This window comes from Emys orbicularis, chromosome 3 (assembly GCF_028017835.1).
Source record: "Emys orbicularis isolate rEmyOrb1 chromosome 3, rEmyOrb1.hap1, whole genome shotgun sequence".
Taxonomy (NCBI): domain Eukaryota; kingdom Metazoa; phylum Chordata; order Testudines; family Emydidae; genus Emys; species Emys orbicularis.
This window is the reverse complement of record NC_088685.1, coordinates 15,741,011-15,768,923: the sequence shown is the minus strand read 5'-3', so window position 1 is coordinate 15,768,923 and position 27,913 is coordinate 15,741,011. Positions and strand designations below refer to the sequence as shown.

Here is a 27,913-nt window from a genome sequence, read left to right as displayed (position 1 = left end):
TCATGCCTTTTTTTTGTAATGGCCACTTTGTGTTTCTAAAGTATGCACAGAATATTGATAAGATCTTTACATGTTCATCAGAGTATTTCATCCAATCAACAAAGGAATAAAATGTGGGACCTGGAACAGCTACAAAAGTGAACATTTCTGTGTTTCTGAAAATAGTATAAAATGTGTTACAACAAACAGGCGTTTCATTCAGAGATAAAAGCTTCTATGTAAAACAGTACACATAGGATTTGCCATATTGGTCTGCCTAGCCCAGTCTTCTGTTTTACGTTGTTCAATGCTGGATACTTCAGAAGAACATGTAAAACCTCCAATGGGATATTTACTTTATGTAATTCTACATTATAGAGGGCATTTTCTCCCCAACCTTCAGAGGCAAGCCCTAAAACAAGGTGAAAATGGTCGATTTAATTTCATGCTTTAACCTTTTCAAAATCTTTCTGGTACTGCTATTTGTCAGACCTGTAGCTTGAAGGAATGAGTTCCATAGGTTAATCTTACACAATTCCTCTTCTTTTTAAATTAGTTTCTTTTCTGGTTTATCATGGAACCCTCTTGTCACTGGACTATGACACATGGTGAACAGGAGCTGATCTTCTCGGAGCTATTATTTTATGCACCTCTTTTCATAGGGAATGTTGTGAATGCTTCTGATTTTAATTTTTGTTGATATTCTCGCCACTTTTCCTTCTCTGTCTTTCGAGATGTGGTGTGTCCCCAGAGGAGGCGGCATAACATACTGACATTCTAATATTCTGCCTCTGATTCTGCTGTGATTTGAACAAATGTCCTTACTGACCTTTCCTTAACGGTACAGTTCCTTAACGGTAACTCTTTATTGAGACAGCGCTTAGCTCAGAACCAGTCAATGTACTTGAATAGGCTTCAGTTTTTCCTTCCAATGTATGGTATCTTTCACTTGTATATACTGGTTACCTAGTTTTGGTAGGTCCTTCTGGACTGGCTCATCAAATCCTGCCTTGACTGGATTAACCTAAATAATTTAGCACCAATAAAAATGTTGTCACTTTACTATTCACTTCTTTCTCCGGGTCATTAATAAATGCTATCTTGAAAAAAAAACAAAACTACATCACGCTGTCTGGCTTTCCCAGTCAACTTGGTTAAGAAGATAGGCACCTCTTTATTCTCTGGGATCTTGTGGATCCCACACAGTCTCTCAAAGATGGACAGTTATTCCTCAGTGCAGTCAGTCTCTTGATAAATTGGACAGGCTTTCTCCCACTCCTTTCTGGTGAAAGGTTTCAGAGTAGCAGCCGTGTTAGTCTGTATCCGCAAATAAGAACAGGAGTACTTGTGGCACCTTAGAGACTAAGATTTGTGTCGATTTATTCTTTTGCGTAGAGACTGGGGCTCGTTCACCTGCACATCTACCAACGTGATATATGCCATCATGTGCCAGCAATGCCCCTCTGCCATATACATTGGCCAAACCGGACAGTCTCTACGCAAAAGAATAAATCGACACAAATCTGACATCAGGAATCATAACATTCAAAAACCAGTGGGAGAACACTTCAACCTCTCTAACCACTCAGTGACAGACTTGAAGGTGGCAATTTTGCAACCAAAAAACTTCAAAATAGACTCCAAAGAGAGACTGCTGAACTTGAATTAATATGCAAATTAGATACAATTAACTTAGGTTTGAACAGAGACTGGGAATGGTTGGGTCATTACACTAATTGAATCTATTTCCTCATGTTAAAATATCCTCACACCTTCTATGGGTCATCTCGATTATCACTTCAAAGGTTTTTTTCTCTCTCCTGCTGATGATAGCTCATCTCAATTGATTGGCCTCTTACAGTTGGTAGGGCTACTCCCACCTTTTCATGTTCTCTGTATGTATAAATATCTTCTTTCTGTGTGTTCCATTCTATGCATCCGATGAAAGCCCACGAAAGCTTATGCTCAAATAAATGTGTTAGTCTCTAAGGTGCCACAAGTACTCCTGTTCTTTTTTCTGGTGAAAGGGGATGTGCTCACGGTCCGAAGCTGCTCCTTGTGCTGCTCCAGGACATTGAGCTGCAACGTGTGAGCTTCCCTCTGTTTCTGCGGTGCTCTTTCCTCAGCTCCTAGTTGTTCAATGTGTCTTATGTGAGCTTCCTCCTGAATTTCAGTGGTGGCTTTGTGTCTTTGGTAGGCCCTCTTCTCAGACTCCTTGGTTTCATTCTTCTTGATCTGGAGTTCCACCATCAGTATGTGGTGCTCATGTTCTTTCTGGGCTTCCAGGAGCTTTCGCCGAACCAGTTCCATTGCAGCAATCTCTGCGGCAGCTGAGGTAAGGGGTACTCAAACCCTGCTGCTTGGTCAAAGTCTATGTGCAAAGCTCTCAGTTCCTCATCCGAGGCTTTCTTTTTATGGGATATTCCCCTATTTTTACCTAATTTTTTCAAGGTCTTTTGTGTCAAGGCCCTCATATGACTGCGATTCACTCATTGTGACTAATCTTTAACCCTTAAAACTCTCCATCAAATTTAAACTTTTAACAGGTCAACTCAGTGGACCTGTGGCAAGTGAATCCTGCCAAGACTATGCCAATTGTCAGGCTGTCTGGAGTTCTCATAACTGTGAGTGACTACCTCAGGCAGGGCCGACGAGTGGGGGGGGAGGGGGGAGCTAGTACAAATTACCGGGGCCTGGCGGTCCGGAAGGGGGCCCGGGGCCCGGCTTCCCTGGCTTCCCCCCGCTCTCGTCGGCCCTGTTTAGCCAGTCCGCCTTTGCTGGGGGGCCCGAACCCGCTCTCGGCGGCCCTGACCTCAGGGCAGACTGTCAGGAAACAGGGAAGACACCCCAAACTGGTGGTGTGTTCTATAAATTAGATTTCACCAAGCCAGGGACAATTGTGAACTCCTGGATCTCTATACCAGTCTTACCACGGAGTTACACAGAGTCCCCTTAGACTCTCCAGTCTGTTTTGTGACCCAGACAAACTAGACTTTGTGATAAAATGATTACTTACACCAAAACTCAGACCACATTTAGGTTGCTTCCAGTCCCAAGAAAAGAAAAGAGCCGGTAGGAAGCAAGCAGTTCCCAACCAAGATACAGACATTTGCAGTAACTGCCAAGGATCATGCAAATCTTGGATTGGACTATTCAGTCACATGAGACATTGCAAACCATCCACATCAAGGCAGCAATTCCCACCATCTCTCGCAGATGAAAGGATGCCAACAAACAGTCCCAAGCGACCAGTCACTTGCCCTAGATCAATTGGTACTCTAGATCTTACACCAAAGACCATGCCTGTAGCCAATCCTGTAGTAAACGATCTAAAGGTTTATTAACTAGGAAAAAGAAATAAGAGCACTATTTACGGGTTAAAGTAAGCAAACACATACAAGCAAATGAGTTACTATCTAGATCCTAAGAGTGACAGAGTTGCAGTGATCTGTCAATTCAAAGTGTCTTTCAGGGCGGACCCAGGAGGTAAGCCCTGGGGAGCTCCAGCTTCAGTTTGGTTTCTCTGGCCCTTTGAGATTTCAAACAGCAAAAGAGAGGAAAAATCTTCATGCCAAGTACTTTTATTTCCCTCTTCCAGCATTCAAAGGGATGGGGCAAGTCCTTCTGCATGTACTTCTCCAGGGGTGGATGGGGCAATTAACAAAGTGGTATAATGGCCCACTTAAATTTTGATAGCTCTCCTGGATGGGCTGGGGGAGGGGGAATTCCCTTGCAGGGGTTCACAAATTCAGAGCAAACATTTTCAAAGTTACAAAGCAAAACTTACATATTTTCTTATAGCCTGGAATATAGACATTATGCGTGAGATTAAGGCATGCAGCAACTTAGAAGCATTTCATAGAGTCTAAACACTAAAAACATTCTTATATGAGTAAAGCTAACATACAGGTGAAATGATCTGGTCTCCAGCTATGAGTTTGTCAGTTCTTAGCTAATGCCTGAAGTCTTGAAAAGAGCTGGCACCTGCTCTGCCAGCATCACAACCTGATTATTGTACTGCTGCCTGAGATATCTCACTGTTACCCATTGTTCATACTTAGAATTAGCTATAAATGCCCAATACTTTGATTCCTGTCACTTATCCAGTTTTTAATCCATGGCAGGATTCATCTCTTGACCCAGAGTGAGGTAAGGAAGATTTCATAGACTCATAGGACTGGTAGGGACCTCGAGAGTTCATCTAGTCCACTCCCCTGCACTCATGGCAGGACTAAGTATTATCTACACCATCCCTGACGGGTGTTTGTCGAACCTGCTCTTAAAAATCCCCAATGATGGAGATTCCACAACCTCTCTAGGCAGTTTATTCCAGTGCTGAACCACTCTGACAGTTAGGAAGTTTTTCCTAATGTCCAACGTAAACCTCCCTTGCTACAATTTAAGGACATTTTAGTGAAAAACCTTTTGGAAATCTAAATAATCTACACTAACTGATCCCCTTCAGCCTCTAATTGATTACACCTAGTAGCTTAAAGGGTATGTTTTTAAGTCTTTTGTGATTCAGCATGTTCAATGTGTAAAAAGAAACATTCCCAAATCTGAAATTTTGCAGTCAAATATGGTACCAGGGTGAAAGGCACATTAGAAACACATAGATAGGAAATCTGTATGTTAAAACAACCTCAGTGATGACGGATGGTTAAAATACAAAGAATACTGCATATCAGTTAGCATCTTTCAGGTTAGAAAAATAAAATGTATATCGAGGATCCTCAAATGCGTTTGCATTGTGTGTATCACATTTGGCAGTGATGACATTCTAAATAAAGTTTGTTTGGGTTTTAAAAGGAACACAGCTATCTACACCTGCCTTTACGTATTGAAAACAATGAGTGGTGTAGATGATATTTAGATATTGTCTCTTTCAATTAGAAACTGGAAACAGCACCACTAGGACAGGAATTAATGATGGAGAATTCATCCTACACATTGATGTTGACTGTTCTGTGATCCCCAGCGTCACTGAACTGACCAGCAGCTTGTCTCTCTTCTGCTGGAACCTAGCATGAAAACCAGACAAGAGGTTAATGCCACATCATGATATTTGGCTTGTTTTCCCCCTAGAAGTTACAGATCTGATTCTTTCTACTTATATCAATTGTCAAACATGCATAGTCTACTAAGGACTGCTGTGCCACCCAGAGTGATCACAGTTTGCGATGTTGCATCAGGCATCATGTACTGAAGTTCCCAGATCTGGCTCATGCATTTCATTATTAACAAGATGACCTAGCCTGCCATGTATGCCTGTACTAAAATCAGCAATTATGCGTTATTTACTGTCTTTTTAAACTGGAACTGACTCAAAGCCATGCCAAAGGAAGTATTTAATAACATGTGCTATAAACATCTATATAGTATAAAGACTCCATCTGTGATTTTCAAAAAAGCCTAAAGGAGATCGGTGCCTAATTCCCACTGAACTTCAACAGGAGTTGGATGCCAAACTCCCTTAAGCTCCTATAAAAATACCAGGCTCTATTAGAGTCATGGGCTAATTAGCGTCATGGTATCTTACGCAAGTAGATTCACTGGCTCTAGTAGGACTCTGTGGTGGTGAGGTGAGCAGACCTGTATTTGTTGTTAAAATAATGCTGAGTTTCTTTGTGAATCTTTCATCAACGCTTCAAAACTTTTCCACTCGCTCTAATTGTTGTTGTTAAATATTTCTATTACGGACACGCATTTCTGGAACTTCTGCATGATTTCCCCAAGATCAGACAGAATCAGTTGCAGAGCTCTCAACAGGACCCATGCGTCTGGCCACTCACTCCAGACGCTATCCTTTTTGATCACGGCTGCCCCTTAGGCAGGAAGCTTCCCTGGGCCACTGGATCAACCAAGTTGCATTTCTAACACTGGAGTAGTTTGTATTTCCCAGTGCATTACTGCATTCTCCTCCTCCCATCAAGTAAAGAGCCATGATTCACATACAGTGCAAACAGTTTAGGCCTAGTCTTAAAAGACAGATTGTCCTAGCTACATCGCTCAGGGGTGTAAAAAATTCACCCCCTGCATGTTGTAGTTAAGCCAGTGTAGCCCATGGTGTAGACAAGTGTAGATTGATGGAAGAATTCTTCCGTCAACCAAGCTACTGCCACTCGGGGAGGGGGAGATGGGAAAACCCTGCCCACTGGTCTAAGAAACATCCACTCTACGGGGCTACAGCAGTGGAGCTGTGCCGCTCTACCGCCCATTGTGTAGACATGCCTTTACTTCCCACAGAACTTACCTCACTTACCTCCTCTGACATTGCACTTTACGGGCTCACACTAACACACAACATTCAGGTATTTCTCTCTTCTTCCAGCACATTTTTCATCTGAGTTTGCTGGTGCTCCCCTCTCCCCACAATATAACTTACTGGAGACCTTAGCTCTGACAAATGCTCATGACCAGAGCATGACAGGCTGAAGACAAAGCCACCTTCTAAGGGGCCAGAAGCCTCCTGGTGCCTAAACCCTTCTCTTTGAAAGCTAACTGTGGTCTTTGATGTACTCTTGACTTGGGAGGGCATGGTGCCTTTTGTTGTTTGTGAGATTCCAGTGCCAAGAGGCCTTAATTGAGATCAAGGCCCCATTGCGCTAGGTGCTGTACAAACCCATAGTAAGAGTCTGTCCTTGCCCTGAAGCACCTACCATCGAAATAGACCAGACAGAAAAAGTAAAGTGACTTTCACATTATCCTCATTTTACAGATGGGGTACTGGGGTATACAGGCAGTTAATGACTTCCCCAGTGTTACAAAGGTAGAGCCAGGAAGTGAACTGAGATCTGATGAGTCCTAGCAGAGTGCCTTTACTACGAGACCTGCCTTGCACCTACACTGCAAAGCCTGAGATTTTCATCCTGGCTCCCCTCTCCCCCGCAGCCCTGTCCCCAAGGTTTCTCTTTATCATATAAAAAAAAAAAGAGTTTGTTTTTTAAAACCATGAACAATAACCATTTCCTGATGTGCAATGAAATGGATTTCAAGAGCTGTCTCCTTTGCAGCCTGCCTATAGAGGGCCCACTCTCTATTCCTCCTCCATTCACTTTCACAGCTATAGCACCGAAAGTCTTGTGATTTTGGAGGCGAGCCTGAGAAATCCTAAACCTGAGATTAGGCAGGATTTTTGAAGGCTGGCTCCCATGTGTAAGTGAGTCCCCAGTTTAACAAAGATTCAACGAATCCTCCCTCTCCTACTAGGAAAACAGAATTGCGTTGTGTTGTAATCTTCTAATAAAAGGCAATGAAAGCTGCACTTCCTGATGGTCGGATTACTCCACGGTTATATCCTACCTCCCAGTAAACTGAGTCGTCGTAGCAGTTCTCATCAGGTGCTTGTCCCAAGAAAGGCAAATTTAGAACTAAACCTGCAGGAGAGAAAATACGGTCAACTACAATACTCAAACCTGCCATAACAGATGCATAAGAGATAGCCTTGGAGGGGGAAGCATGGCCTTTGTCCTATGGCCCTATCTACATCTCTGATTTTGTACTTCTGGAGAGGTACTGACTTCCTTTCAGAAACATCCAGCATCATAAAGGATCACCCCTATAATATCAAGCCACTCAATAGTCTAGGCAGTGCAGGTTAACACTTTCCATTATAAGACCCTAATTTCAGTTGCTTATAGCTTTTCCAAACATAAACCGTTTGGACTGAACTTTTCCATGCTGCAGGTCTGCCTCGGGCTAAATCTTTTTTTGGAAAGTATCAGCTAAAAGGGCTGATGCCATTTCTGAAAATAAGGTTAGGGAAAAATACGTTTATTCCCTTCCCCCCCAGGTTAAAAAATTCTTACAGTGGTTTCATTGAGAAGTTCTAGCCCTCCATGCTTCAGGGTTTGAAATTTGGCATGCGGTTGCCCTGGTGTTAGGGACGTGCCTTTGGCTGTGCTTGTGACAATCAGCTGAAATTTGGTCAAATTCTAAGCCTTTGAAAAAATCAGTATGCACAGGTTTAGTAGAGGCTGGCAGTTAACTTCTCTGAACGGTTCATATTTACTGAGCATGGTCCATCCCCATACAGTACCTACCTGAGACTCAGGAATTCTGGGTTCAATTCCAGCTTCTGGGGAGAAGTGTTCACTAGTGACTACAGAGCCTTCTGTCCCAGCCCTCCACCAGCCTGTCCCTGTCCATCTCTGCTTCTATTCTCCCTTCTCACCCACCCCAGCTCCTGTCCTGGCCCTCCCACTACTTCTTATACTTCCCACCCCATTGCAGGTGGAGTGGGAAGTGTACGTCATTAATTAAGTATATAAGTATAATTAATTAATTCCGCCATTTCTTAATATCTGAGTACTTCACTTTGTAACCTTAACCTTTTTTAAAGCATAGGTTTTTGTTTTTTAAGATCATATATACATATAAGCTTGCTGCCTGATTCTTGGATTTTCATGCAGGATTTCTTAAAAGTGTTGGTGGTTTGGAGACGATATGTTACGTGTCTCCTATTGAGCACCCACAGATATACTGGAAAACAAACCAGAAGCTTTTATTACAATTCCACAATCAGATCCTTATGACTGTGCAGATTCTCTGTGAGTATCCAGCTACATGGTCAGGCATTCCAGTCTAAAACTGTTTCCTTAACCTATCTGATTTACACCCACTGGCATATAAATAGATAGCTATTAAATTATTCACTGTTCCAAACTATATTTTATTGAAGTTTCCTTAATTATGGATAAAAAAAAAATAACCCAACTGCTAAGCGACATATATCAAGGGCCAGGGGGTAGCCGTGTTAGTCTGTATCTACAAAAACAACAAGGAGTCTGGTGGCACCTTAAAGACTAACAGATGTATTTGGGAAGAAGTGAGGTTTTTACCCACGAAAGCTTATGCCCAAATACATCTGTTAGTCTTTAAGGTGCCACCAGACTCCTTGTTGTTTTTATATATCAAGGGCAACAGCTTCAATAAAACAAGAAGATTCCCAATGTGATCCTTATTTTAAAATTCTTTATTGAAGGTTTAGCAGTGGGTAAGGTTGTGCAGGAAGTCAGACTAGATAGGCATAGTGGTCCCTTCTGGCCTTTAAAGCTAACAATCTGGTTTTTTGGTTGACATTGTTTGCACCACAAAGTGCTACCTGAGGATGTCTCTATAGTTTGCATCTTTCGGACCTGCATTTGGGTGCTATTTGCATCTTACTAACCTGCAAATGCTCCTCCTACCAAAGCAATCCCAATGGTACAACCCAGGGCAGCAGCCTGCATGGGAGCAGAAGGAGAGTCAGTCTCCCTGAAAACGAGAAAAAGGCAAATGACAAAATATTAAAATACCACTGAGTTTCCAGAGCTGGTATTCTGCTAGCTTATACACATGTTTATTATCATCCCCTACTGTATGGGTGTGATTTTTAGGGAAGTTCATCTGCAGGAGAGCTGTGCTTTCATCACAAAAATTGAAACTATGTAAAATTTATTCACTTTGGGTTTTGTTTCAAATTCAGAGCGTGGCACAGACTAGTTGAGAGGTTTACTGAATGCTATATTTTCATGTAAGGTTTCCATGAGAGAAAAAGGGAGCACAGTGAACAGTGCTGTCAACTATTGTGATTTTATTGCAGTAGTAGGTTTTTTCAATTCAGGCCGCGGATCCTAGATTCAGGTGAATTCGTGAGAACCTCTTCTGTCATTAGAAAACAAAACTAAGGGCTTGTCTACACTTACCAGGGGTTCGACGTGTGGCAATCGATGCATTGGCGGTCGATTTAGTGGGTCTAGTGAAGACCCGCTAAATGGACCACAGATCACTCTCCCGTCGACTCCTGCACTTCACCTGAATGAGAAGTGCAAGGGGAGTCAACCGGAGAGTGTCTCCTGTTGACATAGTGTAGTGTGGACCCTGCGGTAAGTAGATCTAAGTACGTCAACTTCAACTACATTATTCATGTAGCTGAAGTTGCGTAACTTCGATCGATCTCCCCCCGTAGTGTAGACAAGGCCTACATTGCTAGCTCTTGTGGGTGCAAAGAAAAGAATGAAAATGTGACCTGAGTGCACCCTAAAGGTTCAGAAACCAGAAGACAAATAAAAAGAATGCCTTTTCCCCAGTTTTTTAAAAATCTCACTATTTTAAAGCCAATCTCATGATTTATGACCATTCAGGATAAAATACAAAATAGCTGCCAGTGACTGCAAAGAGGAAAGCTTCTAGAGGTTTAAAGGTGCAGTATACAGAAAATCATATCAGTTACATAGCTCAATACAGCATGCATTCAAGCAAGTCTAAGGCCCTTTTATGGTTCTGAGATGTACCAGGGGGTTGACAGATTTACTCTGAATTGTTAGGTATGTTTGGCTTTGCAGGTGTGATTGCATTGAAAATGCCTAAGATATGACTGCAGTGGAAGAAGTGGCTTGTAGGACCCACTGGATTTTGCACAGCTCTGTTGTGTACTAGTGAGGCTGTTCTTTTAGATCACTGGCAGTGGCCTATAGTTCTGGTGTCAAAGACCGTGAATCTTATACCTGGTGTGTCATGTATGTGATTAGCTGTGATGTCTTTATGCAGAGAAGCTGCTAATTTTGGACAATTTGGGCATGGAAAAAATATATTTACATTTGGGCACCCCAGTAAGAATCACGTTTTAACTGCAGAATCGAGGCAGTATTTAAAAAGGTATGAAATCAAACCAGAGGGGCATCTTCTGAAAAGAAATAGTGTTTAGGGTGACCAGATGTCCTGATTTTATAGGGACAGTCCCGATATTTGGGGCTTTTTCTTATATAGGCGCCTATTGACCCCCACCCCCGTCCTGATTTTTCACACTTGCTATCTGGTCACTCTATCAGTGTTCATGCTCCTTTCGTGTTTCTCCTGTGCAAATTCTCTAACAAATGGGTTTTCTGTTCCTTGAAACAGAATTTTTAAGTGATTGTTCAAAATAGTGACCAAAAATGTATTTCAAATTTTCAATCCAAAGGATTTGCACTGGAAACCTGATTCAAAGATGCAGATAGATCACTGTCATTGAATGGACATGCACCTAAGGGGCAGAGGTACGGCTGTGAATAGACACTTCCTGACTTTTTAGTACTTACCTTGCAACATTACGTTTGCAACAGGACAGTGCCTGATACTCTCTCATTTACACCAGGGTAAATCAGCAGTAACCACATGGAAGTCTATGGAGTTAACTGGATGTAAAAAAGGTATAAGCGAGGGGAACACCAGGCCCATCGGTTTTATATTTAATATAAACTGTATGAAATCTATTATATAAAATTCTTATGCAGGGCTACAGAAGAGGATTCAGTTTAGTCAGTCTGATCCCCACAGTAAAGTGGTGAACAGGAATAAAGGCATTCTTGGGAATTGCCTTGGTTCATAGTCGAGTAATTCTAGATCCAATACTGCAACAAGGGACTCCATATAAAACATGGAAAGAAAACAAAGTAGAATGCAACTTCACTAAAGAAGCCTCACTTCCATCTTCTTTCACTCACCTCCATTTGACGTGTGCCACAGCGGCAATGATGCTTGCAAGACCTCCCAGTAATCCAGGTAAACCATGTAAATTATGGACTCCACACGTGTCATGAATTTTCAGTTTAGAAGAAAAGAATGGCTAAAAGGAGAGAGAAATACACTTTCATGTCAGGGTATGGGCTACAGGTTTCATTGACCAGTTTTGCTAGGCAAATTAACTGGGGGAGAACATGAAATACTAAAATATGTTTCCAGGGCCGTCCCTAGGGGGGTGCGGGGCCTGGGATGGAAGTGATGATACTTCCTGGCCAGAAGCGACCAGTGACTTCTGGGACTGACCACGCTGGGGACGGGTAGGGGAGGCGGCACCGCTGGGCTCCAGGGGGTTGGGGCCATGGCACCTGCCTTTCCGGGCCTGGAGGGGCTGCAGCGGTGCTGTTGCATGCTCTCCCTCAGGGGGAAGGGGTGGGGATCCCCCAGCCAGCAGTTCACCCACTGCCCATGCAGCGCTGGCCAATTGCACCAGCCCGTGGGGCCCCCCAAAGTGCAGGCCCCTGAGCGGTCGCCCCAATTCGCCGTCCCCTATGTATAGATAAGGATTTGATATTAACCCAGAGGACTTCCCCACCATGGTTATAGTAATTATGCAGGAGCGAATCCCAATATTACCTGCATCATGGCACAGAACACAGCTGCTCTATGATGCTTCTGAACAACTCAGCCACGGATGTGAAGGTTGAGGGCTGAGTGATATCTACATGCCACCTAAAGCTGGCTGAAAATTTTCCAAAGGAATTTTTTTCTGTTTGAAAATGCTGTTTCATTGAAATCAAAACTTTCTACCGGATGTATCAATTTTGGTGAAATTATATTTAGAAACCTATGAAATGAAAATCCTGAGTTTCAGCCAGCTCTAATGCCTACCCAATCCCTTCATCTCCCCAGGGTTTGGGATCCTTATTCAGGTTAGCAATTAAGAACATGTTTTAGTCCTATTGGCTTCCATGTAGTCCGCTGACTAGGTCTCGATGTCTCTATATACAGTACAGGCCTGATTCTGAGCTTTCTGTCTAGTAAATCAGGAGTAACTCCAGTGAAATCAATGAAATTACAGTGCCGTGAAGCCAGTGTAAGAGAGATCAGAATCAGGTCCTGCATATTCTACTTTATTTGATACTTACAGTCAAGAACTTGAACCCGATGACAGAGATGACACCAGCAATACTACCAATTAACATAGCACCAAATGGGTAGATGCTCATGTCGGCACAGGAACCCACTGCTACTCCTCCTGCTAGGGTGGCATTTTGAATGTGAACCTGTGCAGGACAGAAAACCCTGAAGAGTAAGAAGACAGCTGGGAATGGAGGGGCCAGGTTTGTATGTGAATGACTAACAGCACAAGCCTCATCTGTCTTCTCACGTGATATTTACATTGTAAAGTATTTATCAGTGACACTTAAAAGTGCATCTCCAATACACTGATGTCAGACTGAGGCAGTCAAGGAATGAATTACGACCAGCAGAGGCCTGGTTTTGATTCTACAGCACAATCACTGCTCTGTAGGGTCCCCTTCTGTACACAGGGACTGGTTATGTAGATCCAGGGATCCACACTAAATCCATCTATTGGCATAAGGGTAGGCTACATGGGTAGTTAATTAGGCTGCTTAATTTTCAGAGGCAGCTCCTATGCATCTTCCCAACCCAGCCAGCAGGCAGGACAGCTTTGAGGGAGGTCACACTCTGATATCCTTTAAAGACATCCTCCCACTGCAGGGAGCAGCAACAGTAGTTGGGAGACTAGCCAGGATCTGACTTCCCTGTTCCCATCAGCTAGGACATTGTGGGGGAGAAGGACATCCACTCCTTCAAGGTCAGCCCCACCAAAGCTACAAGGACAGCAGCAGGGACCACGACTCCTCATTCCAGTATGGATCGAACCGCGGCCACTCCCTCACCCCAGTGGTAAGTTTTAGGGATGTGGGAGGAGGTGGCTTGCCCCTTTGAGCCCCCCTTCCCTCCCTCAGTAGCGCTGGCCTAGGGCACTGGAGTGCCCAACACCAGCCAACTGAGGGGGGCTTTTTTGCTCTGGAAAGAGTCCAACTCAAACTATCACTTGAGGGAACACTTGAATAGGATGGTGCAGAGTGGACCCAGGCCCCAACTGCCTTCCTGCCTAAGGGGCTGCTGGTGGAGATGGCATGTACCCCTAGAGGGCATGAGGAGGGACTGTCTTTGTTACTGACCCCAATGTGGTCCTTGCTTTCCCCTCCCACATGTCCCACCCCTGTAGCCAACCCCAGTTGGACTAACAGTTGCGTTTTATCCCTGGCCCTTCAGTACTACAGCTTGAGTCAATGGACTAAATCCTCTAGTTGGGAGCTGTAGCAGACACATAAATCTCAATGGATCATAGCCACTAGAGGGGGAGGGGAAACATGCACAGAACAGTGTGGGACACACACACACACACTACAACCCTAAACTTTTTTGAACCATAAACAAGGATCCTAGTTTGGTCTGAGTTTGGAGCAAAGGCTCCAGCTAGCTCTTACATTTTCTGAACCAGCCCATTCGTTGACAGCCCTCCGTCATTGTAATTCTATGCTAGATTTAATGGCAGACATGGGATTTTGATGTGACTCTTACCATATCCAACTTGCCTCTGTGTTCGACCAGGCTTGAGAGGGCAAAGGCTGTGAGGGTGCATGCAGCCATAGAAAAGTAAGTGTTAATGATCGCTCTCTGCTGGAGATCAGGGTGCGCAATGGCAGAGTTAAAACTCGGCCAAAACAGCCAGAGGAAAAGGGTACCTGCATGAATGCAAAAAACCCAACAACATTAAATCGCAGGAGGGTTTTCAATGTCAGATACTCCATTTAGCAGAACAAGCTAGCCAAGAGCAGGAGAATGGGGAAGTGCAATAAGAAATGATTATATGATTGGAAAAATGATGGACTATTACCCAGAAGCTTTTGACACCAGAGATGAAAGAGAAGACAAAAGAAACCCCCCAGCCCATGTGAGCTCCATTACCTTCCTGTGAAGTGGACAGGAATTCAGGATGGTCAAGTGCTAGTTCTTCCAAAGACTCACTGTGTAGCCCTGCTTAAGTCACTTAGAGTAAGATTCTGTAATGCTCAGTCACCCTGAGTAGGACGTTACTCCCAAAGTAACTTCTAGGGAAACCCGCAGAGAAAGCTCCCCAACATGAATAAAGGGGGCAGAATCTGGCCCGTAACCTCTTTCTGTCTCAGTTTCTCTAGCTGTAAAATGAGCGTCATATTAGTCCGTACCTACTTAGCAGGCTGTTAACTCATTAATTAGAACTGGTTGATAGTTTTCCATTGAACCTTTTTTTTTTTTTAAACAGAAAATTGACTTTTTTCCCTAAAGTAAATTTTTTGCAAAAAATGAACCATCACTGAAATTTTCTGTTTTCTTTTTTTCAATGAAAAACCAAAACATTTTCGGTTGCATTGAAAACACATCTGCAGCAGAAGAAAAGAAGCATGCTGCATGGAGGGAGAGAAACACAAGTCTCTAATATAGCAATGGTAGTACACCTCTATCTCGATATAACGCTGTCCTTGGGAGCCAAAAAATCTTACCGCGTTATAGGTGAAACCGTGTTATATTGAACTTGCTTTGATCCACCGGAGTGCGCAGCCCCACCCCCCTGGAGCACTGCTTTACCGTGTTATATCCAAGTTCGTGTTATATCGAGGTAGCGGTGTATTTATAATGTATCGGAAACAGGAAGGAACAGCTGACCCATGCTCTCCATTCTTTTGACAATCCACTTCTCTTACTTACCAACCATGGCAAACATGTCCGAGTGGTAGGCTGACTCTTCATTTTTATGTCCCTCTTTCAGACCAGGACGATACAAGACTCGCGCTGCAGCCAATCCAAAATAGGCTCCAAAAGCATGGATAGTCATTGATGCTCCAGTATCAGTAGCCTGCAACAGGGAAAAAATGTGAATCCTAAAACTGGCACCATCCATACTGGGAACAGGGAGGGGGTAGGATTCTAATAGAGGAGGAATTTGGATGGGTCTGGTTGTGCACCTTCTATGGTGGAGACCAGAGTTAGAAGTTCAGGCTACTACAGAAAGACACAAGTAAGGATTAAAATGGGATCAGTAACTCTTACCCACCATTTAAACAAGGCACTTTTCTAGTGACCATCTTTAACAATGCTTCACGGTTCAGTTGTTTAACAGAGATTGACCCAAACCTAAATTCTGGCCCCCAGCATCCCTAAAGTTTGGGAGGGTTCACACAACCCCAGTCCCAAATTTCAAGTCGCTCCTCGTTTACTAGTGAGTGACTCAAAACTCCAGATCGGAGCACCCTCAGATTTTTCCCTGTTAGAAATCTGGGATTGGATTGGAGTTCTGTGGCTTGAATTACGTCTCTGGGTTTTTTTAAAATTACCTTATATATTATATGCTGTGAGAATTATCTGCCAACTTTTAGCCAGGCAGTACAATGTTCTAGAGGAGATCCTGGGCAGATATATACAGACACGGGAGATACAAAAGGAAAAACGTAGTTTAGTGTCAGGGATGGATGACTCAAAGATTTCTTGTCTTGGGAGCAAAGGTCTGAACTAAAGACAATGAAAAGAAGTCAGGAGATCTCCAAAGATCTGGATGAGCAATTTTCATACTGGGCATGAGACTCTCTCAAAAGTAGATGATGCCATTATTTTCAAAGCAGCTCTCTGGGCTCTCTCATGCATAAAACCAGAATCATGCCCACAGACCTAGAAGTCAGCTGCTGTTCATTCTCTTGGAAAGCCATTTGTCAATCATATACAAGATATTACTATCACCTTTTACCCAAAGGAGGGACTTCAGGAGAGGACTCTGAAGCATTCAGCAGTCACAAGTTATGCTGTAGCCAGGAGTTAGCAAAGACAAAGACAGAGGAATTGGCAAGCGAGTTGAGGAAGACAAAGCTGTGTTACGCACACTGAAGCAGTATCTGAGTTTGAAGCTAAGCAATGAGATATCCGGAGAGGAGACGACAGATGGAGAAGTGAAGACGAACAAGGAGGGAGATTGGATTCACCCTATGACAGAGCAAATGAATGGGAAATAGAATTCTCCACACACAGAGAACTGTTTGCTATAACGAATGGAGATAATAGTAGCTTTTCCTCCTCAGTAAATGTATATTTCCTACCCGTAGTACGTTCACAACAAGATGTTCATTGCATGAAAAGATTGTGATCTCCAGAATGGTCATGATCAGCATCTGGACTGGACTTGTTTTCCCCAGGACAGCTCCAAATGAAATCAAGACGGTTGCTGTACTGAAGTCTGCATTTATCATACTGTATTTAAGAAAAAACAAAAAAAAAAACAAAAAAAACCCCAGTTTAATCTGACGAGAAATTAAATGGATCCCCAAACTTGTATCAACACAATCCATCAAGCTAGAACCCTCAAAGAGTGAGATATCAGTTCTGCTAATTGTACATAAAAAACTCCTTAGGACTGTTTCAAAGTATGGGGCCCAACACATGCTGTGGGACAAATAGTGGGTCCCAAGGAAGGTTACATACATGCACAGACTGCATTCTTGCTAAGCAGAATGAAATCATAAAGAAAAAGTCAGATGAAACAAGGCAGTTGAGGACACACAAGAAGATTGTTATTATCTAATTGTTATTGTCATTGCTGATGTTTCCAAAGGCAACTGTAAGATGAGTTACTCCCTTGTTCTGGGTAAGATTCTCCTCTTGGGTTACATGATGTCGCTCAGCTCTGAAATTCTACTCCCTCTGTATGTGCCTCCCTCCCCTTGTTATCAGGGATAAATTTGCCTGGGTAGGTGTTGGGAGGGGGTTAGTGTTAACTGGTTATTGGAATGGAATAAAGGTATGTTAACTAGAGCTGGATGAATAACTGATTTTGAGTTTGGCCAGGACAAAACTCAGAAAACATATTTGGCTCCAAAAATATTTGGAATTTGTCAGCAAATCGGAAAAAGGCAAACTTCAGAAAAGTGTCTTCCTCAAAACCATTGGCCTTATGGTTGGGGCACTTGTCTGGGATGTGGAAGACAGAGGTTTGAATCCCTGCTCTGGATCGGGGACTTGAATACAAATCTGCTCCCTTCCTCGGTGAGCATCCTAACACCAGGCTTTGGGCTATTATGGGGTGGGTAGCATTCAATGCCTCCTGTTAACACTGCTCCACACACACACACACATATATATGAGCCATTGCAGTCAGGGGATTTTGGGTGTTAAATTAACTGGGAACACCATTGGGCCTGAGAGAGTTACACTTACCTTTCAATGCCAATATTAATTTTTTGTTCCTTCATGTGCCAAAATCCTTGCATCAGGGTACCCCACTGGAGACCAAGCGCTGCAATGAGCATGTTGATACCGACACTGCTGAATCCATATTTCTTCAGGAAGGTCATTAAGAAACCAAACCCAACAAATATCATCACGTGGACATCCTGAAAGACTGAAAGGACCAAGGGCCCATAAAACGGAGGTATTTGGGGCAAAGGATAGAAAATTATTTTCCTACCTAGCTATTTGGCAGAGAACTAGACCACCCAACCAATGCTGACAGCCAAGATATAGATAGAAGCCACCCAAACATTCTTGCTGTCTGACAGATGGGGAGATCTTTGTACTACAGTTAATTAAAATGTTATTTTAAAAATTTTATTAAAAAATTGCAACCGAAATTCATTATATTAATGTGGACATTTACCAATTAATAAAAAAGCCCCTCCCCCCCCAAAAGTCACTCTTCTACAGTGCCGTACATACCTCTCAAGGATTGCTCTGCTCCCAAAAGATCTGAGTCCCTTTATGAATATGAATAACATATTTTTCAATCTGAGTTTGGCTTCCTAGTCAGAAAATTACTAGGGAATAACTTATTCTTTCAGTCTCCCCAACACTTGTCACATAAACGTGTCCAGCAACAACAGGGACAGTGGACATTGTAAATGGAATACTTAGCTTGAAGATCCATTCTCCACGAGTATTATTTGCACACTATTTCTACCACCAAGACTGCATTACCACCTTGTGCCACGAGAGAGCGCAAAGTGCATTCACTGAGATCTCATAAAGTTAAAGCCATTATATGGTGAGAAGCCTGCTGATTGTCTGCAGATAGGTGAGTCAACATTACATTGGTGAACACTTAAAATCAAACAATATTTATAAATAACTTAGATGAGGTCCCTAATTAAAGTGCTCTATGGATTTTATATGTACTGTCATATGATGGTCCTGATCCTGCATGGAATGCACACAGGCAGACACCAGCACCTCCATGGAGCCCCACTGAAGTCAATGGGGCACAAGTGTTGACCTGCACTCTTCTCACCACAGGATGGGGGTCTATATGCAGATTATACACAGAGCTTTATCTTCAGACTGGACCGTCTCAGATTTATTTTATAATAAAGGATCCTCTCCTGACATCAATATGGGCTCTCCCGCTCCCCCACCCCAGAACTGCACCCCAAACCTTTCTGACAATCACGGTTATGGTTACTATTTATTTTTAAGGGTTACACAATAATCTTAGATTTTCCATTTTGGGTTGCGACGTTGATTTACAGATGAATTTTTGACTGCGATTTAAAAAAAATGTTCATCTTGATTTGCTCGCAAAACGTTTTCCTTCCTTATAAGAAGGCAAGTTGAAACGACCCTAGAAGGTATGATTGTGTATAGTATAAAGCATATATATGATTCAGTGATAGTGAATTTTATTGTTATGTCAATGGAATATATTTATCCATTCTGTGTTTCACAGAACATCTGGAAATAAAGCACAGGTTCTCCGGTCATTCTCTCTGCTTGATAGGGTGGCTGCGGTAATGGTCTCGGATAGTATGAAAGAAGATCAAATAGAGTTTCACACATAAAATGTTTCACAAAACTGAAATGGCGGAATTAACACATACACATGGACCACAATGGAAAACACACAAATCCTAGAGGATGCTTTTCCTCTGAGGACTAGTGACAGATTGTTATTCTCTAAATTGGCTGGCAGATTTAACTACATGACTCCTATTTGTTTCAATGGAAGTTGTATGGTTAAGTCCCCTAGAACTTAGCTTTGAAAATCTTAACCACAAGATCCAAATGCTTTACTTCATGTGGAATAAGCAGTCTTCTGTGGCCTCAGTGTGAATGAGTTGGTCATCAAGCCTATTTTTCCAGGTCATAATCCTTTTGAAGTCCCTCTCCTTTCAGCAGCACACTCTTAACCTCCTACAGGCAAAATATTAAGCTCATAAATTCATAGATTTTAAGGCCAGAAGGGACCTTTATTATGATCATCTGGTCTGACCTTCTGCCCAACACTGGCCATAGAATTTCACCAAGTGCTTCGGCCAAACAGTTCCAGCTGATTTCCATCTCCAAAATATCCCACTGCAAAGACAGAGCAGACATCCTACCTACTCTTTGCATATACTTGGCTGTGCTTCTGCAGCTACAATTTCAGGCCCATTCTCCAGTGGAAACTTCCACAGCTGAATAACAAGCCTAGAGAAACATCCCCCACTTGTTTATAGAAAATCTAGCAGGGGCCTCCAGGTAGCCAGTATTAGTAGTGAATTAAACACCTCACACAGCACCAGAGACCTCCCTGATCTGATCTTAATCCCTCAGTTAAAATGACATTACCAGGATCTTTCAGAGCAAACCACCACAAGCAATAATTCTCCCCAGATTCAGGGAGTACAACAGCCCAGAAGGGCTCAGGCACAGATGGCCACTGACCTTTTCTTTTGAATGAAAGAGACAAAAGAAAGTTGATGGGTTCTGGATTCATGCCAGAATGATATTCCCGGATAATCAAATGAAGTGACAGTTCCTGTTTCCCCCTCATTTGGAGAAGCAAGGGTCAAAATCAATAGGAAAAAAAAGTTTATAGCTGCTCTACAGATATTACTAATTATTATTATTATATTTTATTATTGTCAATTCTCCACCCCTGCAACCAACAGCTTGTGGGATCAGGGCCTGAAATTGTAATCATAAAACAATGCACAGAATTTAAGAAGTGTTATGAACCTTGCAAAGCCATTCCATGAAATCTGTACAGAGGATAAATCTGTAAAAGCTGTATGAAAACACCTATCGTGGCTTTTATACAGAAACAGCCTATTTGCTCTGCTTCCACAGAAATGAATGTGAAGCTTCTCTACAAGTAAGTATTTAAACATGTTGTGATGCAGCTCTCCATATCTCTTGGTCAAACTCACTGCAGGTGTAAGAAGATAGAGTGGACTTAACCCTTGGTATAACTCCATTGACTTCAATAGAGTTACATCACACATGAATTTGACACATTGCAGCGGACAGTTGCATCATAACACGATTGAATGCTTATTTCTTCTACTGTCAAGTCAACCTAGCCATGTACATTCCCTGAGAAACAGCAAGGGCAGTAATCATGTTCCTCATAAAAACAGCCCTTTGAGAAAGACATCCTGTCTTGATTTGAAGCTTCCAAGTGATGGTGACTCTACCACATCCCCGGGTAATTGTTCCAATGGTTAATTGCCCCCACTGCTAAAATTTATTCATTAAAATGTGTTAATGTTAAATAAGCATATTGACTACTAATTAAATTAATCATTCAAAGGTGTTAATTAATATGTGTTAGAAACACTACCCATTTTCCTAGTGCAGACACGGCCATTGCAATGATTGGCAGGTCTGAGAGATTCCGGGGCAGTCCCCACCTCAACACTGCCCTCCCTTGGTTCCTCCCCTTGGAGATGTGTAGGAACCCCAGGGTCTGCATAATTTAAAACCAGACTGGGCTGGACCACTGTTTCATCAAGCCTCTGATAGGGGCCAACACCCCCTAAAAGTCAATGGTGCTAAGCTGACCCACACCAGCCCATACTTCTGGCCCATTTCTTTCAGGTAGAACTTCATCTGGCGTATGTACAGGGCCCTGTACTTTTTGGAGGGATACTAAGGGGCTTGTGAAATACAGAGCTTGTGAGCAGTATCTTGAGAAAGACGTGAGACAGGCAGGTGCTGTTCAAAGCCACCACACACAATTCTGCCAGTGCAGCCCAATGCTGATTAAGCAGTTCCACTGCCGGGTCGCTCTGCATGACTGTTGATCTCCGTGCAGGAAATGTGTCAGTCCCATAGAGATTCTCTGGGGTGTAAAATAACTAATAGTGACTTCAGTTGAGTCTAAGGAGAGAACAGTGTTGCATAAATACAGGTGTCAACACAGCCAAGCGAATTTACACCTGCTGAGTTTCTGTCCTAGAGGCTTTAAAGTAGAGTTAGGCCCCTATTCTCTGCTCAACAGCATACAAAGGCCATAAAGGTGCTGCAAATAGCTGGGGGAAAATTCCCCTGGTGTAGGGCAGCTGTATGTAGTCCTGTGCTGCCCCAATTCCAGCCCCCAGCCAAAGGGGTTCTGCTAGGAGCTGTAGGAAGAGTTTCTATAGCACTCAGCACTATGGAGACTTTTACACTTCTTATCCTTGCTTTCAACACCCTACGTCATGGGGCCTCTGCCAATGTCATGGGCCTGCCCTGCTTTCATGTCCTTCCTCCACTCCTACATCCTCTCCGTGTCATCTAGGATGCCAGACTTGATAGCCCCTTTGTCCCCTCCTCCTTCTCTGCAAGCTCTTATACTTGGAATACCATCCCAAAATCAATTAGACAAGTCTCCACTGTCACCTCATTCCAATTACTTCTGAAATTCCACTTCTGTGGCATCACTTGCAGAAATGAGCATGTCTACTTTAATGTATAAAACCAAACACAACAGGAAAACAGAATGTTTGAGCCAACCGAACCATACGTGCTCCCTCAGTTTAGGCCGTATATACTTGTTTGTAAGACAATTTTTTTTAGTAAAAAAGGGAAACATCAGAGAAGGGGGTCGGGTTATGAACAGGTATAGAGAGGGAGAAGTGGGACACAGCCCCGCCCCCCAACAGAGGGAGCAAGGAGAGGCAGCAGAGCCAGAAGGAAAGAGGCGGGGCCAGAGTCTCTCCGCTTCTGGCCAGGCTGCTCTCCCCCCAGCCTCTGAGGCAGCTGCAGCTCTGGGGCTGGCAGGCTGCAGCCGTGCTGCTCGGCCCTGCTCCCTAGAGCAGGCTGTGGCCACGCCGCCTGGCCTGCCAGTGCATGCTGCAGCCATGCCGCCCGACCCAGCCCGCTGGAACATGCTGCATCAGCACCGCCTGGCCTGCCAGAGCAGCTCCAGCCAAGCCAGAGACATCCTCACCTGGCCTGCCCCAGCTAAGGTGGGAAGGGATGGGATGGGGAGAGTGTGGGGGTCCTGGGCTAGGGTTGGGGTCATGTGCGGGGTGGTCACAGGGGTTACTCCTGTGACCCCCAGCTTCTCCCCCCCCCCCCCCCAATTTCCCTACGAGTTGTTGTCCCAGCCCGTCAGGGTAAGCCTCTGGCAGGCCAGGACACTTTGTTTACTTATGTTTACCTCCGTGCCTGCAGATGCTCGAGGTAAACAAACCTTCTCGGCCCGCCAGCGGCTTATCCTGATGGCCCGGGAACCAAAGTTTGCCGACCCCTAAATTATAGGGTCGGCTTATGAATGGGTCATAAAAATTTGCCATTTTTACTTATCCATCTTGGGGGGGTTGGCTTATAAACAAACTAGCTTATGCTCAAGTATATATGGTAATTAAAGATCCATAATATCTTACTCTATGTTACATCCTGAGGCAGATCCAACGGGATTCCAGACAGGTGCAGCAGTTCACACTAGCAGATCTGATTAATATCTATATTAAACTAGTCTAGAAGCCCTAAAGCATATCAAGGCCCCATTGTGCTAGGTGCTTACATAGGTAGTGAGATTCTGTCCCTATCCCGAAGAGCTTACAGTCTAAGTTTAAAGCCAGATTCAACAAATACGTTTAGCCAAAAAATATTGGTAGGGGAGGGAGAAGGGGCTAACTGTAATACTAACTCACCTCGTGTGTGAGCTCTCTGAGGCAGAAAATTATCTGCTTTGTGTTTTCTAGGATGTGCCAAGCCCCTTTGTAGGTGCTACAAAAGGATAGATGACACTAATGATTAATAATGACAATAATGATACTCCCTGTGGTTCTAGCTGGAGGTAGGTTGCTATATTTTTCAACTTGACACAATCCCCCTAAGTTTGCAGCAGTGCTCTTCTACTGCAGTTTTCTCCTTCACAAGTAACAAGCTTCCTAAGACCCAGGGCTTACAGGCTTTTCACACGTCGCTCATTTGAAGTTCTGACCAATATAGTGTGCAAATCGGAAGTTACATTCCCTGGCCATTAGGCATATTGGAGAGGAAGCATGGAGTCAGGCAATCGGGGTTTTCACCCCACTCTGCCATTGCCTCTCTGTGTGACTTTGCATGAGTCACTTGCCCTTGGTCTGCTTCCACTTTTCTTTATAAGGTACTTTAGAGATCCGCAGAAGAAAGGCATTAGGATAATGCTGAGTAATCTTATAACTTGTACGGAAAATCCATACAAGAGTTTTTACATAATATACTAAATCTGTGTGTACAATTAAAATCCAATTCTATAGTACAGTATATGAGCACATGTGTTACATGGTAGTATGTCTGATTCACCACAGCCTTGTACTGTCATTTATACCTGTGCAAGGTGAGAGTTGAACAATATCAAATCAGAACGGTAACATTTAACCCAAATCACTCTGGAAGTGCAAAGGGACCATAAAGCAACCTAGAATGGGTAGCTGGGGATTCCTGGCTCTACACTATCTCCTTCAGGCCTCTCACTGTATGGAGCATGCCAGGACCTGCCAGGGAGACGAAGTATGGCTGGAGTCCTACTGAACTCTGGCAATCCCTGGTGGACATAACAGCATTTTTTGGGTGAGTTACCAGCCTATATAAAGCAGAGCAGCCTCAGAGCTGCCATAATTGACGGTAGGGTCCAAGCAAGGCCCTGGCAGCCAGGGCCGGCTCTAGGGTTTTTGCCGCCCCAAGCAGCAAAAAGGAAAAAAAAAGAAGCTGCGATCGCGATCTGCTCTACTGCTACCGCTTCAGTCTTCGGCGGCAATTCGGCAGCTGGTCCTTCGCTCCGAGAGGGAGTGAGGGACCCGCCGCCGAAGAGCCGGACGTCCTGCCCCTCTCCGTTGGCCGCCCCAAGCACCTGCTTGCTGGGCTGGAGCCGGCCCTGCCCCTGGGTGCAGGGCAGCCGGACCCGGAGGCAAAGCAAAAAAACCCCAAAACCCCTCGGTGCAGGGCGGCTGGACCCAGAGGCAAAGCAAAAAAAACCAAAAAAAAAATAGGGCAGCCGTGCCACCCTAGGATTGGACGGAATGCCGCCCCTTAGAATCTGCCGCCCCAAGCACGAGCTTGCTTGGCTGGTGCCTAGAGCCGGGCCCGCTGGCAGCCCCGAGAATTGGGAGAGGACCCAGGTGGTATAACACCACTTTTTTCCACCCCTGGGTCCTGTGTTCAGTACAGTTCAGGATTAGGTGCTTAGCTGCAGGCACTGAGATTTCATGGGCCCCTTGAAGTCAATGGAAAGACTCTCAGACTTCAGTGTTCTTTGGATCAGGCCCCTGGTGCTTAGATATCAGTGATGCTTAGATATCAGTGATGGGTTCGTTAAAAACACTTGATATACATTTAGATAAGAGATGGGAGACTGAACGAGATGGACAATTGCTCTGCTCTAAGACGGAAACTCCTGTATTTCTGTTCCAAGGAGAATACTCAGGGCTCAGGGCAAAATTTTTCTCTCGGTGACTCTGCTGCCTTGACTTCATTAGGGTTGCCCCAATGTAGCTGACTTTGACCCTCCATGTTGGTCAATTCACATCTGAATAATGTACTGTTTTCCCAGCTCCCCCACATGGAGAATGTACCATTTACTATATGAGCGGCAAATTAGCAGCACATGACTCATAGAGAGGAATCAATGAAAAGAGCCCATAGTTCTGTCCTTCCTGTAACAGTCACTAAAAGACAAGTTGAAATAATGCATCAAGAATGATGCCTACTAACATTTACCACACTAAGGCCCTTTTAGTCAAAAATAAGCATTTGAGATTGCAGTTTCAGAAAATAATATCTCAATTGATGTCAGCAAATCACACGATCCCCATTTGTAAAGTGTCCTTGCTATTATTTCATTCCCATGGATCAGCTCTTTGTGAGAAGAGAAATAGAAGGCAAACAGCAATATTATTGTCCAGGCAAAAGAACCTCCAAAACAGCTTCAAACTTTTACAGCGTAACAAACAAAAATGCATAAGGATTGTAGGTTATAACTTTCCCAAATGCCATGATTCGGCAAGTGGAACCCTTCGAACCAGGGCTAGAATTCTGGTTAGTGGTAATTGCATACCCTGCCCAATCCCTGGTGCCGTTAGTTATAGAATAAACAGAACAGAAGGGTTGATAAGCAGCAATACAATTCATTTTAACAGATGAGCCTGAATTCCTGCACAATACTAGTGATCACTCAAAGGACTATTGCAACCTCAGCTTCTCCAAATCTTACCCTGCTATACAAACAATAATACTTACATGGATATAGTAATAGTTTATCCTTTTTGATGGGCTGGTTGTTTTCATATCTTACAAATATCCCAAATAAAATGATAATTAACACCTCCAGAAAAATCGCCAGGATAGAGAATTTGAACCTCATGTTGGTAGCAAAGGCTGAAGGCATAGTGAGAGTGCTCAAGGCTGCAAGGGCTTGATAAAGAGAGAGGTTTGCTGTTTGCCTTCAATGGGGCTGGATGATACTGCCAAGAAGAGAGACTGGCCCAAGTGTCACACCCAGCAGGGGAGGGGTGTAATAGGGTTCAGTTAGTTGATTCCTATTCCACAGGCTGCTCCTGGGTATGAAATGTTATTAAATGCTAAAGCAAGCCGGGTGACTTACATGTTTCATATAATTTGTAGTGCAGAGTTTCTCTTGTAGTCATTTTCTAGTAATAGATAATGTTGTCAGTATGGTACTTAAAAAAAAAAAAGGGAAAACAGCAGTTTGGAAATCTGGTTCATGTAGCTATCAACTCCAAAATGCAGTAGCACTTAGTCATTTCACCAAGTTATAAATTACTCTAATTAAAAAAGGGGAAAAAAACCTTTATCTGGTATGAAGTATGAGAAACCACTTAACCCTTAGCACTAGGACTAGCTTGGCACAGAGAATTGGTTTTTACTAAGTCCAAAGAAGCCACCCCTTGATCCTGTTTTACAATCTCTAAAGCATACAAGAATAAAGTAGAAAAACTTTTTAATGAATAATTGTTTAAAGGAGAAGAGGTTAAACACCATATTTTAAAAAATACCAATGTCTTTATTTGTTACAAATAAGGCTTAGATTTCTAACACTGAAGGATTTTTAAAACTGTACTTTACATTTCAATATTTAGGTTAATTATGCTCTGGTTCAAGCAGGAATTATTTCAGGGACGTTCTGTGGCCTGTGTTATACAGGAGGTCAGACTAGATGATCATAATGATCCCTTCTGGCTTTGAAATGTAGGAATCTATAGTTATTTGTTCTTTGCATTTCTCTTCGCTCAGACAGAGAAAATAGATCAGTCAGTAAAGCTGTTGGAACAGCAAAAATATGGATTTGTGAATATTTTCTTGATAAAAGATGAGGTTCATTAGGATTTGAGGGGGTAATATTACTCCTTCAAGAGTATTCAGATAGCTACCAGAGTATTTGTGAAACTGTTTGGCAGTCCTGAAAGTTTTATGGATTTTAGTGAAAACTTTTATTTGGCTGAAAATACAACCTAGAAAGTTCCCTACTTGTGAGTTCCTCTTCACTATTCTCCTGTTTTCAGTCCACTAATAAGGGTGCAGCAATAACAACACGTGACAGTTGGTGACTAACCTATAGGCTGAAAATGACAATCCACACATTTAAACAGGTTTCAGAGGGGTAGCCGTGTTAGTCTGTATCAGCAAAAACAATGAGGAGTCCTTGTGGCACCTTAGAGACTAACAAATTTATTTGGGCATAAGCTTTCGTGGGCTAGAACCCACTTCATCAGATGCATGAAGTGGAAAATACAGTAGCAGGTATAAATACACACTACATGAAAAGATGGGAGTTGCCTTACCAAGTGGGGGGTCAGTCTAATGAGACAATTCAATTAACAGTAGTATACCAAGGGAGGAAAACTTATTTCCCCATACTAATTTCCCCCTACTGTTACTCACACGTTCTTGTCAACTGTTTGAAATAGGCCACTCTCATTACCACTACAAAAGTGATTTTTCCTCTGTTGGTATTCTACTGTTAATTGAATTGTCTCATTAGACTGACCCCCAACATTTAAAGAAAGTCTGGATCAGCTCACTGATGTGGCTAACATCAGCCCATACCATACAATTAGATCTGCATGGATGCACTGCTGCTCCTGCATGAAGCCCTGTTGCAGGATTTGAAACAAGTGGTTTGAGTATCTGTACTACTTCAGTTTATATT

At 43.3% G+C, this 27,913-nt stretch overlaps 1 protein-coding gene and 1 long non-coding RNA gene across 2 annotated transcripts in view; one reads left to right on the top strand and one right to left on the bottom strand.

Annotated features, from left to right (window-relative positions):
• Positions 1-3,295: 3,295 nt before the first annotated feature.
• On the bottom strand, positions 3,296-26,194 carry RHAG (Rh associated glycoprotein). The gene is made up of 10 exons (XM_065401370.1): positions 25,984-26,194; positions 17,740-17,923; positions 16,626-16,776; positions 15,247-15,394; positions 14,080-14,243; positions 12,609-12,746; positions 11,445-11,566; positions 9,149-9,234; positions 7,282-7,355; positions 3,296-5,000 (listed from the first exon to the last, which is right to left on the bottom strand). Exons 1-10 carry the CDS (start codon positions 26,129-26,131, stop codon positions 4,923-4,925), a joined length of 1,293 nt encoding a protein of 430 aa, XP_065257442.1. The 5' UTR covers positions 26,132-26,194; the 3' UTR covers positions 3,296-4,922.
• LOC135876165 (uncharacterized) overlaps positions 22,477-27,913 on the top strand; it is a 36,795-nt gene continuing 31,358 nt past the window's right edge. The window contains exon 1 of the long non-coding RNA XR_010561304.1: positions 22,477-22,724. This is a non-coding gene — a long non-coding RNA (uncharacterized LOC135876165). The remainder of the gene's footprint in view (positions 22,725-27,913) is intronic.